The following is a 13,187-nucleotide window of genomic DNA, read 5'->3' as shown; positions in this document are numbered from 1 at the left end:
AAGGGGTTGCGGGAGGCTGTAGGTGGGCAGCCAATGCGGAAGAGGAGCAGGGAAACAAAAATAAAAATGCAATAAAATATCTTCGCATTCCCGGGTTCGACTCGTGTTTGTGATACGGCGAGTCCTTCAAACGATGGGGAAGGAATCCGCGGTGCGAGAGCGCATCCGCGTCCACGCGCACTCGGTGGTGGGACAAGGGGCAAAACTGCCCGGCAGCATTCTTACCAAGCTACACACACCCGTGAATATTTTACGGAAGCGTTGGGGGTTACAACCAGCATAGAATTAATGAAAGTTTGCGGTGCATATATGGACTGGAGTGAATAGGAGGAGACTGGAGGTAACTAGGTGGTAACATTTGGAGTAGAATCATAGAATTGTAGAGATGGAAGGAACCCCCGGGGTCATCTAGTCCAACCCCCTGCAATGCAGGAATCTCAACTAAAGCATCCATATCAGGTGGCCATCCAACCTCTGCTTAAAAAATTCCAGTCCATCACCTTTTGTGGGGACCATTACATTGACGAACTGCTTTTACTGTCAGAAAGTTATTCCTGATATTTAGTCAGAATCTCCATTCTTGTAACTTGAAGCCATTGGTTCCAGTCGTAGCCTCTGGAGTAGGATAAAACAAGCTTGCTCCCTCTTCCATGTGACAGGCCTTGAGATATTTGAAGATGGCTATCATATCTCCTCTGTCTCCTCTTTACCAGGCTAAATGTAGCCAACTGCCTCAACCGTTTCGAAGTACTTATGGCGTGGAAAATATTACACAGGACCTGGACATTAAACACACAATGTATGGAAATTTAACTCCTCAAACAAGAACAATAAAAGGACAAGAGAAACCTGAGACTATTTGGGCTATTTAGTACAACTATTAATTTTACAAACCACCGGTGTTCCTTTTCCAATTTATCTTCAACTCTGCGTTTCTTAAGGGAGTGAGCTTTATAGAATCCTCTCTTATTCTTTTGTCAATCAAGCTCCTTGCAGGTGTGACCTGGCAATTTCTACTGTAGACAAAACACTTACGGCAGGGCTTTTGCGGACAAGAGTTCATTAGGTGAATCCCACCACCCATAGTATGCAGCCACATCAGAACAGCATAATCCGTGCCACAACTGGAAAGCAGGAAAATGTGTTGTGTGCAGTGCATATAACCCAAGGCAGTAAAACCAAGCACAGTTTATTGATTTATTCATTTTATTTTATTTTATTTCTAAACGGTATATTCCAAGGAATCTCCAAGCACATGATATACATCAGAGCATCAATAATTTAGACTTCCCAGAATACATCTGCCAGTTTTAGAGATGGAAACATAGCACTACATTTGAGACGTGTAATTCCTCTGCCCCCCCCAGTTAGATTATGGCTATGTTTGCAGACCTGTTTACTGCGCATGATGTGCTCTCCCAAGAATTCAGAGGTTAAGTCACCTACACACAGCATCAGCTACAGTCCATCTCTATCCTGTTGTTTCTTATTAGATACTGTATTTTGATGTGGTCCCCCACCAAATAGCTTCAAACTGAATTGAGAAAAAGAATGATCTTGCTGTATTTTAAGCCAGTAGCATGTACACAGGATGTAACACAGATTTCTCTGTGTTGTCAATACCAGGTGGTGGTAACAAATAACAGGAGAATGCCTGTATACTTCCCATATACCTGCATATCATATATTTAAAACACATTTTAAGCACATACACACAGCAAGAATCTTGGGAACTGTAGTTTACCTCTTTTAAAAGCTACAATTCCAAGCACCCTTAAACTTAAATGTACGGTATGCGCACTGCCATTTTCATCCTGCTCATTCCTCAACGACAGGGGTCAGCAACCATTTTCAGCCTTGGGCCGGTCCACCATCCCTCAGACCATGTGGTGGGCCGGACTATATTTTGGAAAAAAAATATGAACGAATTCCTATGCCCCACAAATAACCCAGAGATGCATTTTAAATAAAAGGACACATTCTACTCATGTAAAAACACGCTGATTCCTGGACCATCTGTGGGCTGGATTATTTTTTTATTTATTTTTTTGCACATGATTTTTATTAAATTTTCTCGTAATTCTTCTTTAAACAAAATTTGTACAGCATTTCAGAATTACATATATATACAGAAATTATATCTCACACACATAAAAAATACTCTTATGCTAATATCCTGTAGAAAACTTGTACAGTTTGTTATAAAAAAGAAGAAAAAAGAAAGAAAGAAAGAAAACCCACTTCCCCCCTTCTGCTTCCCCCTGTTCTTCTTCTGTTTTCCTTTGCCACCTGTATCCACGGATATATGCTTCTTTATTATAATTATCATCTGTCACATATTTTCAATCTGTTCCCATATTGTAAAGACACTCCTTCCAATTTATCTTATATTATTAATAAAACATTAACTTATATTGTCCCCCCAAAAAACAACTTTGTTATAAATATAACAGAACTAAATAATATATTCATATTCCATTTGTGTCTTTTCCCTCTTAATATTGTTTTATAACTTCTTTGATTTCCCAATAAAGATTTTTTTTGAATAACTATGAGACTTGCGTTTTCCTTTCATTTTCTATATTCCATATAACTTATTCAAATACACCCTAAATTTGTCCCATTCTTTTCCAAAAGTTTCACCTCCTTGTTGCCTAATCTTTGATGTTAGTTTTGCTATATCCATATATTCGACCATCTTTTGCCTCCATTCCTCTATGGTAGGAGTCTGTTGCTGTCTCCATACTTGGGCCAGCAAAATTCTCGCTCCTGTTGTTGCATAAAGAAATGTTCTCACATCATTTTTCTCGATGCCTTCTCCTACCATTCCTAACAGGAATGCTCCAGGTATTTTTTTAAAGTTGTATCTGTAGATCTTTTTTAATTCATTGTATACTTTTTCCCAGTATTGTTTTATTTTGTCGCAGAGCCACCACATATGTATAAAATTACCTTCTTTGGCTCCACATTTCCAACATTTCTTATCCCCAGACTTATACATTTTAAACAGTTTTGTTGGTGTGAGGTATCACCTGTACATCATTTTGTATAGGTTTTCCTTGAGCTGTACACATGCCGTAAACTTGATTGTAACATTCCATAGCTTATACCACTTTTCATAATCGATATTATACCCTAGGTCCATTGCCCACTTAATCATAGAGCTCTTAATTTCCTCGTCTTTAGTATGCCATTCTAGTAGAAAATTGTAAATATTCGATAGATTTTTAGTATTATCACCTATGACTGTTTTCTCCAGTATTGTTTTTGTTTGTTCAAACCCTTTCTCTTTTTTATCTTTCAAGAACAAACTATGAATCTGTCGATATTCTAGCCATCCTTGCAATCTATCTTTTATGTCCTCATAAGGTTTCATTACATATTCATTGTCTTTCTCTACTAGAATGTCTCTATAGGAAAGCCACTGTTGTTCCGAGTTTTGTTTTTTGACAGAGAGTGCTTCTTGAGGGGATATCCAGCCTGGAATTTTCCTTTCAAACCATTCTTTGTATTTAGCCCACACCAAATATGATTTCCTTATTGAATGCTTCAAAAAGGCCTTGTTGACTTTGACCTTGTCGTACCACAGGTACGCATGCCAGCCGTATCTGTTTGTAAATCCTTCTAAGTCCAGGAGTTCTACATTTTCTAATTTGAACCACTCTCTTAACCATACTATACAGGCCGACTCATAATAAATCTGCAGGTCAGGTACACCAAAAACCCCTTTTTCTTTCTTGTCTGTTAAGATCTTAAATTTAATTCTAGGCTTCTTTCTTTGCCATATAAACCTAGATATTGTCCTCTGCCATTCTTTAAATTGGCTTTGTCCCATCACAATTGGAATCATTTGGAAAAGAAAGAGCATCTTAGGTAACACCATCATTTTTACCGTGGCTATTCTCCCTCTGTGGGCTGGATTGGTAAAGCGATTGGGCCGCATCTCTCTGCATTTTTCTTGAAGCTGCCGAGCAGTGAAAATCATGTCTGCTGCCAAGCAGTGAAAAACTTGTCCACTACCCCTAGAAGGTCTAAAACCATTTTGGGATTCAGGAAGGTTCGCCTTGGATATAGTTAAGAGACGCTTTGCTAAGATCTTTACAAGAATTTTGCTGGCTGCAGCTAAAAGAGATCCCATATTTTTTCAATGAGCTTGTGAAGTTGTTGTGTAAGTTCAATTCCACCCACTTTGAAGACTTTGGCTTCCCAGATTTGGAGATACTGCAAGCTCATCTCTAATTTGTTTTTGCAGAATTTGTAAGAGGACCTCAGCAGCCATAAGGGTGTTGCAGTTAAGGAGATGCTGGTAATGTTCTTCCCAGCACAGTGCAATAACTTCTTTCTCTTTTAGAAGTGTGGTACAGTCTGTTCAGCATAGGAGGCATATGTCATGATTTATTGGCCGCTAGATGGTCTCTGTGGCTATAAAGAAACTCAGTGCATCATGAGTGTTGGCTAAGTGCTGGATCTCTTGAGCTTTTTTAATCCACCAGGTGTTATTTGGTTCTCTGGTTCTTCTTTGAACCTCAGCCTTATCGTTGGCAGAGGTTTTTTTTCTTAGTGGCACAGTTTCTATCTCTTTGCCAGATCTGAACGGCCTTCCTTTTCTTGTCAATAATGCATTCTGTCATTCTAATCAAACCAGTCCTGATGTTTCTTGGTTTGGTATCCAATAGGTTGTTCACTGGACCAAGCTAAAAATGCCTATTACTGCAGCCTGTGAACAAACAAACCAACAAACCAACGCGAAGGCTGAAGTTCAAAGAAGAACCAGAGAAGTAAAGAACACCAGGTGGATCACTTATACAGATGAAACTTGAAAAATTAGAATATCGTGGAAAAGTCCATTTATGTAAGCAATTGTTTTCATTAGCTACTGGAGTTTAATAAGTGAGATATGTCAAGCCTTTATTAGTTATAATTGTGATGATTAATGGCGTACAGCTGATGAAAACCCCAAAGTTGAAATTGTTAATTTGGGGTTCACATCAGCTGTACACCATAATCATCACAATTATAACAAATAAAGGCTTGACATATCTCGCTTTGCATGTCATGAGTCTATCTTATATATGAGTTTCACCTTTTAAGTTGAATTACTGAAATAAATGAACCTTTCCATGATACTCTAATTTTTCGAGTTTCACAGAAAGATTCCATCAATGGTGTCCCTGGAAAATGTTTACATATCACTTGATAAGAAAGGAAAACTAATGTCAATGTACTGGAAGAAGCAAAGGTCACCACTGTTGCAATAATTTTTCAATATAAACTTCGTTGGACTGGTCACATTGTTTGGAAGGAACAACTGGCAGATCTATCACACTCACATCGCCTCAGCCGCTCCGCAACCAATCATTATGCTGAGCTGCCCGTGACGTTAATATTTACGCTCCCGTGTTGGAACCGTAGTTGGACGCCCGCCTCCGACTTGCCGCAAGATGATTGGGTGAAGTGCCTGCCAATCAACACCAGAGGGAAACCCTATTGGCTGTGGAGGTAATAGGGCCATATCGGTCAGGGTAGCAGCTGCTGAGCTGCTGGTTCATTTGTCCTGCAGGCGCCTTTGTGGACGGAGGGCAGCGCTGGTAAGTAAGGGCTCGAAAGTGCATTTATAAGTAAGGGCTCGAAAGTGCATTTATTGCTGTTAGTAGGGAAGGCATGCACGGGTGCAATGCATTCTCATCTCTCTTCCTAACCTCGGATTGTGGGTGGTGGTGGTGGTGGGGAAAACACTCTGTGCATGCCCAGGGGCATGCGAGTTCCTCTCTGAGGAATGGGAATCTGACCTGTCTTCACTACATTATTTATTACTTCCTTCAATGGTACCATTACCTGTTGGTTCCGTTTTTTATAATATTTTATAGGTAACCCGTCTGGCCCGGGCGCTTTTCCGTTTTCTCCTTTTTTAATTGCATTTCGAATTTCCTCTTCTGTTATTGGTTTTTTCTAACAGATCTGACTTTTGTGTGAAATTTCCTTTAATTTATGTATTTCCAAATATTTTTTTTAATTTCTCTTCATCCTCTTTTGATGTTTTATATAATTCTTTGTAGAATTCCAGGAATGCATTCTTTATCTTTCCCTGTTTGTCTAGTATTTCGTTATTTTGAATAATTTTATTTATTGTATTTGCCTCTCTTCTTTTCTTCAGTTGCCAAGCCAACCATCTTCCTGTTTTGTTGGCAGATTCAAAACTCTTTAATTTCAATAAATTTATTTTCCCCTCTACCTCCTGATTAATTCCTTCCATTTGTGTTTGTAACAGCTTATATTTTTGTTTTATTTCTAAATCTTTTTTACCAATTGATTTTTTACATCCTTTATTTTCTTCAATGTATTTTCTTTATACCTCTCTCTTTCTCTCTTCCTAATTGAACTCTGTTGGATAAGATATCCCCTTATTGCAGCCTTACTTGCGTCCCATACTACATTTATATCCGTTCCTTGGTTTAAGTTAAATTCAAAGTATGTGTTTACTTGTTCTTTTACTTTTGTTAGAATCTTTTCATCATCTAATATGGTTTCATTCATCCTCCACCTGAAAGTTTTATTTCGTTTCATCTCCCATTCCATACATACAGCTCTATGATCCGACAGAGTTTTTGGTAATATTTCCCATCTGTGGACCCTAATTGTTAATTCCTTCGTTATCCAAATGTGATCTATTCTACTCCAACTTCTGTTTGCATCAGAGTAAAATGAAAATTCTTTCACAGTCGGATTTTTTCATCTCCATATATCTATCAAGCCATTCTTTTCTGCCATCGATTCAAATATCATTGGCAGCTTTCCCTGATTTGTTCTCTTTTTCTCCGATCTGTCCATTTCTAGAGATGGTACTCCATTAAAGTCACCCATCAATATTACTTTACAGTCTATATAGTCATTTAATATTTCGTCTAATTTCCTGTAAAATTCCACTTTATTGTTGTTTGCTGCATAAATTCCTACAACTATTATTTTTTCGTCTTCAATTTGAATCTGCAATCCTAGAATTCTGCCTTCCTTGTCTTTAAATATTTGCTTTGCATCATATTTATTTTTTTACATATATCACCACCCCTCTCTTTTTTTGAATGTCTGAGGATATGAATTCATTTCCCAATTTTTTATTTTTTAGGACTCTGTTATGTCTTTTTATCACATGAGTTTCTTGCAGGCATATTATGCCTGCCTTTTCTTTTTCCAACACATGTCCGATCCTATTTCTCTTATTTTTATCATTCATGCCGTTCACATTCCACGAAATTATTTTAACACCCATTTTGTTCATTTATTTAAATAATTTTATTTCAATTTGTTTATTCTACAAAAAATGTTTATGAATCTAGCTCTTTAATCTCCTGCTCTTGTACATCTCTCTCATCTCTTGATTCCTCTTCAACACCTTCTATCTTTCCTAATTCTTTGTATCTCCTTCCAAACTTCTCTATTTCCGAGTTGAGTCAATTTTAAATTTTTTGTCTTTGTAAAAAAAAGACACACCCTCTGGATATTCCCATCTGAATCTTATCTTTTTTGCCGTCAAAATCTTAGTCAGTCCTTTATAAACATTTCTTTTGTGCAAGAACCTTTTCGAAATGTCTTTAAAGACTACTATTTGTTTCCCATTTACAACCCACTTTGTTTCTCTACCTTTCCTTAAAATTTCATTTCTAACTTCTAGAGAGTTTAGGGTTACTAAACAGTCTCCTGGATATTTTTTTGTTCTTCCCTGGGTTGGGTTAGGCCTAATCCTGAAAACCTTTATAATCTGTTCTTCCACTTCCTCTATTTTCCAGTCAAGCACTTTAGCTCTTTCATTAGCAATTTTCCCTCTTAAATCCTCCCCTTCCTCTTCTGTTAATCCTCTAATTTTCACATTTTGTATTTTTTGATTCATTTCCAACAATGCTATATTATCCAAAGTCGATTCCTGTATTTTTTCCAGTTCCTCCATTTTTGCTTTAAATTTCTCCCCCTCTTTCTTATTCTCTCTAACTTCTTTTTGAATTTCAGTCAATTTTCCCCCAATACTTTTTTCGCTTTCTTTCATTTCTCTCCTTATTTCCCTTATTTCAGATACAGCGGTGCCCCGCTAGACAAATGCCTCGCTAGACGAAAAACTCGCTAGACGAAAGGCATTCACTAGCGGAAGGCAGCTATTGACTTTCCTCTTCTCTGTCTCTGGGCTCCTGCTGATAGTGACTTGGCTCATAGCAAGATGGCAGAACAGGACAGCTACACCGCTTGGAACCTGGCGCTCCTTGGCTATCTGCTGGTTTGCCATCTGTGGCTTTATTCATGGTGTATTTGAAGGCTGGTTCAGCCTGTACCACAAGGAAATCGCAGGGGACCAGTCTTCTTTCACAGCTCTGTAAGACTGGCTTGATTTGGGTGTGTGTGTGTGTGTGTGTGTGAAGGGCATGTATGCAAAACACCAGAGTTCTTCTCCCAGTTCTGGGGAAAGTATGCCGTAGCAGGTTGAATAAGGGGAGCATTATATAGACTCTATCATTAACATTTTATTTTATTTATTCAGTATCTATCCCGCCCTTTCTCCCAAAACCAGAAAATAGAAAAAGTAGCATTTCTTTTTTTTGCAGAGATGTAATATCCTTAAATTGGCTTTGTTTCCACTTGGAAATTGGTGCTGAATTCAAAAGTCTGAACAGTTCTCTTTACCTGGGTAGTACTAATTGCTAGTTAGTGAAATACATAAGCTTTCCAATTTATGTGAAATTTTGTGCTTCTCAGCTTATTATAACCAATGATGTGCCTTGTTTTCTCTCCTCACTATACTATAGGGAAGGAATACGCCAAAGCTGACAGCAGATACGTCATGTGAGTGTCTGCTTTGAGGCGGTGGGAGAGCTGTTTGTCTATATCGTAATGGAGGAAAAGGATTCAGTCATGCAAAGATCCAGCACTGAATCATTCGAAACAGAAAGATGGGTGTGGGGGAGCACTAACAGCTTTCAAAGGCTATACAGTAGATGCATATTCAATTCAACACCTTTATTGGCATATATAAGACAATAGAATCATAAAAAGGCCATCCATATGCATTATATTCATATTACATACAGTAAAAAGGGGATCCTCCTCAGCCTATTTATGTAGACCAAACTACCCCTGATTTAACTTCAAAGATCCTGGTCAGAAATTGTACCAAATCTCTAGTGAGTGTTGGGGGGTCATCTCTCAAAAGGAACTGCACCTTGAGTTGTTCGTTAGGTGGGGCCTCAAGCCATAGAGAGGACATTATAAAATCAGCACGGAGCATGTTAAAAAGAGGACAGTCCAGAATTATGTGGTCTAGAGAATCAGGTACATTCTGGCCACAGGTGCAGAGTCTGTTCTGGTAAGGAATGCCTCTGAGCCTTCCAGACAACACAGAGGACAGAAAGGCATTCAAATAGATGCATATTTTAAGCTAGATCTTATAACATGGCAGCCCATAAGCAGGTAAAGTGGGACAGCCTTGCATGGGATTACCCTGAGTCATTTCTCTTGTGTTTCCTCAGCAGAGCTTGCATTTCGGAGCAAATAATACTTTACCTGAAAAGCCACTGTTGTTGGCCTTAGATGGTTAACATTTTGCTTATTTCCTGCAGAATAATGGGGAGTTGTTAGTTAGCAACTGTTGTGCATGTGCTAAAAGCTTCCAGGGGGTAGCCATGTTAATCCGTTGCAACAAGAAAATTTGTCTTGTTGTGGCTTAAAGAAGAAGACATTTGTTGTAGCCCAGGGGTCAGCAACCTTTTTCAGTCCACCGTCCCTCAGACCATGTGGTGGGCCAGACTATATTGGGGGGTGGGGGAAATGAACGAATTCCTATGCCCCACAAATAACCCAGAGATGCCTTTTTAATAAAAGGACACATTCTACTCATGTAAAAACATGCTGATTCCTGGACCGTCCGTGGGCCTGACTGAGAAGGCGATTGGGCCGCATCCGGCTCACAGGCCTTAGGTTGGCTACCCCTGTTGTAGCCTAAGCTAAACTTAGAGAAACCTGGACCTGGGTATCAAATGCAGCCCCTGAGGCCTCTCTGCATGGTTCTCAGGACTCTTCCTCAGGCAACACCTCTGCTCCCCAAAACACACCCCTTGAGTTTGCCTGGCTGGAATGTGTCCTTGGACTCTTGTGTGCCTAGATGAAGGGGAATATCTGACTTCTGTGCAGTTGCAGTGCAGCCTGTAGTACAAAGTCACATCCAGTAAAAGCTCTGCTTGCTTTTCTTCCTGGCCCCACCCACCAGTGGAATGCGGCCCCCAGAAAGCTTTCTGCAGGGTAGTGAAACACTTGGTCCGAAAAAGCTCCCCGCCCCCCTCTAGCATAAGCATTTGTGGACTCAAGTCTGCTTCGTAATAGTGCTTCAGTGCATCTGATGTTGGCAGGTATGTAAACAGATGGAGCAGGGGAGGTGGAAATGTGAAGAGTGAGACCAGAGAGAAATGCAGTGCAAAAAAAGTATGGATGCTTCTCGACCCCCAAGTGATTTCTACCGGTATTTCACTTTCGTCCCTACAGATCAGACAATTTCATAGTTTGTGTGGAGACCGTCACAGCCTTCGTCTGGGCCCCCCTCTGCATCTGGACTGTGTTAGCATTTCTTTCAGACCAGCCCCATCGGTTCGTGCTGCAGCTGATTGTGTCGCTGGGTAGGTATATGAGGCAAACACAAGGACAGATCTCTAAATATTATGACGGCCGAGCTCAACTGCCTCCTAATCCCCTGTGCTTTTTCACCACATGTTCTGCACTGGAAGAATGCCTTAAAATGTTGCTGTATGCTCCCCATGTTCCTTGCAACCATAACCCCTCACCTTTGTCTTCTCCCTCTGTCCACCCCAAACAATTAAAAAAATCCCAGTTATCTCTCACAAACTCAGTTACAACCACTGGAAAACTAGGAAACTCATGAAACTATGAAATTCTGGCTGTGTATCTTTTTTGCCTGCTTCTAATCCAGACGTGGGGAACCTTGGGCCCAGAGGCCAAATGTGGCTGTCCAGATCTCTTGCATCTGGCACTCAGGGTTCTCCCCAAGGCCCTGCCCGCTCCTGTGCCTGACCCTTCACTGGCCCTGCTCAACTCGCTTCCTTGTGTGCTCTTGTGTCTCTGGAACTGTGGTCATGCTTTTCACTTACCTGGCTGGAGTGATGTGTGTGAAAACCTCTGAAGTATTCATGACTTGATGTATCCCATGGGACAAAAGCAGGAGTCGAAGTTGTTCCGCCACTCTAGGCACACCCATCGCTGGTAAGTGGCCCCCAGATGGTTGCCCATGAAGGGATGTGGCCCCTTGGGCTGAAAGGGGTTCCTTACCCCCTGCTCTAATTGGTTGTCTTGTCTCTGCCATTCACTGCAGCCCACCTCTATGGAGTTGTTCTGTACTTTTCTACCGAGTATTTCGAGGGCTTCAGTCACAGTGAGCTAGGGCACCCGATATACTTCTGGTTTTATTTCTTCTTCCTGAATTTTTTGTGGTTCATCATTCCTTCTATCCTCATCCTGGATGCTTGGAAACACCTCACCACTTGCCAGAAGATGACGGATGCTGGCAAAATCAAGAAGCACTGAGCTCTTGCATAGTGGATCATCTTGAACACATACGCCATTGGAGAAGCACTGCAATAATTCAGGGATTGGTTGGCTACTTTCTGGTGCCTTGTCTCGGTCCGTTTCCTCCTCTGCCCCCATCGATCAGGGACATTCTCCTAGTATCCACCAATTAACCCTCCTTGGGATTAAGATGAGGGAAGCTGTAGGCCAGAAACAACTCAAATCTCAGAATACTGTGGTTTTGTTCCCACCGTGTTTGTTGCTAGACACTGGAACATTAGAGGATGAATTGCTTGTGTGAATCAGCTGTCATGGGTTTAAGTTCATATATGAGACATGCTAAAACAAATGAAAAACTGTGATTTTGTGAGGAAGGCCTGCATTGTTTTAGAAAATGTTATAGAGAAAACATTAGACACTTTATAATTAAAATAATAACCCTCTCCATAATTTCGTTTCTCTGCATTTACCTGTTGAATGAGCAAACTGACTCCAGTGAGGGAAAACAATATTGCCTTTGAAGTGTGGTAAAAGTCCAGACTTTGGTGTCCATTCACAGGTGAAACGTATTGCTGGGCGTTGCAGTGATCTGGTGATGAATATTTGTGTGTGTACCAGCCGTGAAAGCAAACTAGAAAACTAAATACTTGTTTCTGCACTAGCAATTTATTCAAGGATCACCCGCCCCCCCTTACAGTGCATGGCAGTAATGCCACTCTGGAGGCTACCAGAGCATGGATAACTGGGGCAAGACTATCCTGTTTCAGGAACAGCAATGGCTGGTGAGAAGCGCTCTTGGGTCTCTTTACACAAGCACCAACCCAGGTTTCAGCATGCGTCCCTTCAAGAGGGAGCTGCAAGCTGCAAGTGTAACTTTTGACAAATGCCAAACAGAAATTCAACAAGTGAAGCTTTCACCAGAATGCAAAGGTGGGGAAGTTTTGCTTGCTGCTTAAAAGTAGGAGCCCTGCCAGAAAGAAAGAAAAAAGGCAAATCTTGCTATATAAATAGGACTTCAAGGCCAGACCATCTGTTTTGGCTCCTCTGCCGCTTGGCCCCCCTCCTCTTCCTCACTGCCAACTATTAGCTGCTTTCCCCCTGGTGAAATACTAAACCGTGTATATCTCTGGATAGAAACGTGTATAAATATTGAACTAAACTGACAATATCATCATACAAAAAGCATACATAGATATTTCCTCAGAGGCAAAGCCTATATATACTATCAAACGTCAAAGTGCTAATTCAAAGTGCAATATACGAAGTGCAATACATAATGTAAAAGATGGTTATGCAAAGTCTATAAGACATATGGGTCTATCTTCCCAATGTTGGAGAAGGTTATACAAAGTCATTCAGACGTGTGGGTATGTCCTCCTGACGGGTGGCCAGCTTCAAATCTTCCCGTTTCACCAGCAGTTTCGTCAAGGTCTGGACTTTATCTTAGATAACAACAGTACGAACCATCAACTTTACTAAAGCTATGAATTCAAATATACAATGAAAAGGCTTAATAAAGATTCATGTACTCACCATCCAATCAGAACGAGGATATTAACCATAGCTAAGCTATTCAAAGTGACTCAGACTCCCATCATTCCAATATTGCTAATGCGGACTCAAACACACTCCAG

General features: G+C 40.4%; 1 protein-coding gene across 1 annotated transcript; it reads left to right on the top strand.

Annotated features, from left to right (window-relative positions):
• The first annotated feature begins 133 nt into the window (after positions 1 to 133).
• On the top strand, positions 134 to 12,003 carry LOC117061189 (3-beta-hydroxysteroid-Delta(8),Delta(7)-isomerase-like). The gene is made up of 4 exons (XM_033173875.1): positions 134 to 260; positions 8,790 to 8,826; positions 10,519 to 10,649; positions 11,360 to 12,003. The coding sequence occupies exons 1-4, from the start codon at positions 134 to 136 to the stop codon at positions 11,569 to 11,571; spliced, it is 507 nt and encodes a 168-aa protein (XP_033029766.1). The 3' UTR covers positions 11,572 to 12,003.
• Positions 12,004 to 13,187: the final 1,184 nt, after the last annotated feature.

The sequence above is a fragment of the Lacerta agilis genome, chromosome 16, assembly GCF_009819535.1.
Source record: "Lacerta agilis isolate rLacAgi1 chromosome 16, rLacAgi1.pri, whole genome shotgun sequence".
In the NCBI taxonomy this organism is placed as follows: domain Eukaryota; kingdom Metazoa; phylum Chordata; class Lepidosauria; order Squamata; family Lacertidae; genus Lacerta; species Lacerta agilis.
The sequence above is the reverse complement of the archived record's forward strand: the minus strand, read 5'-3'. Positions and strand labels throughout refer to the sequence as shown.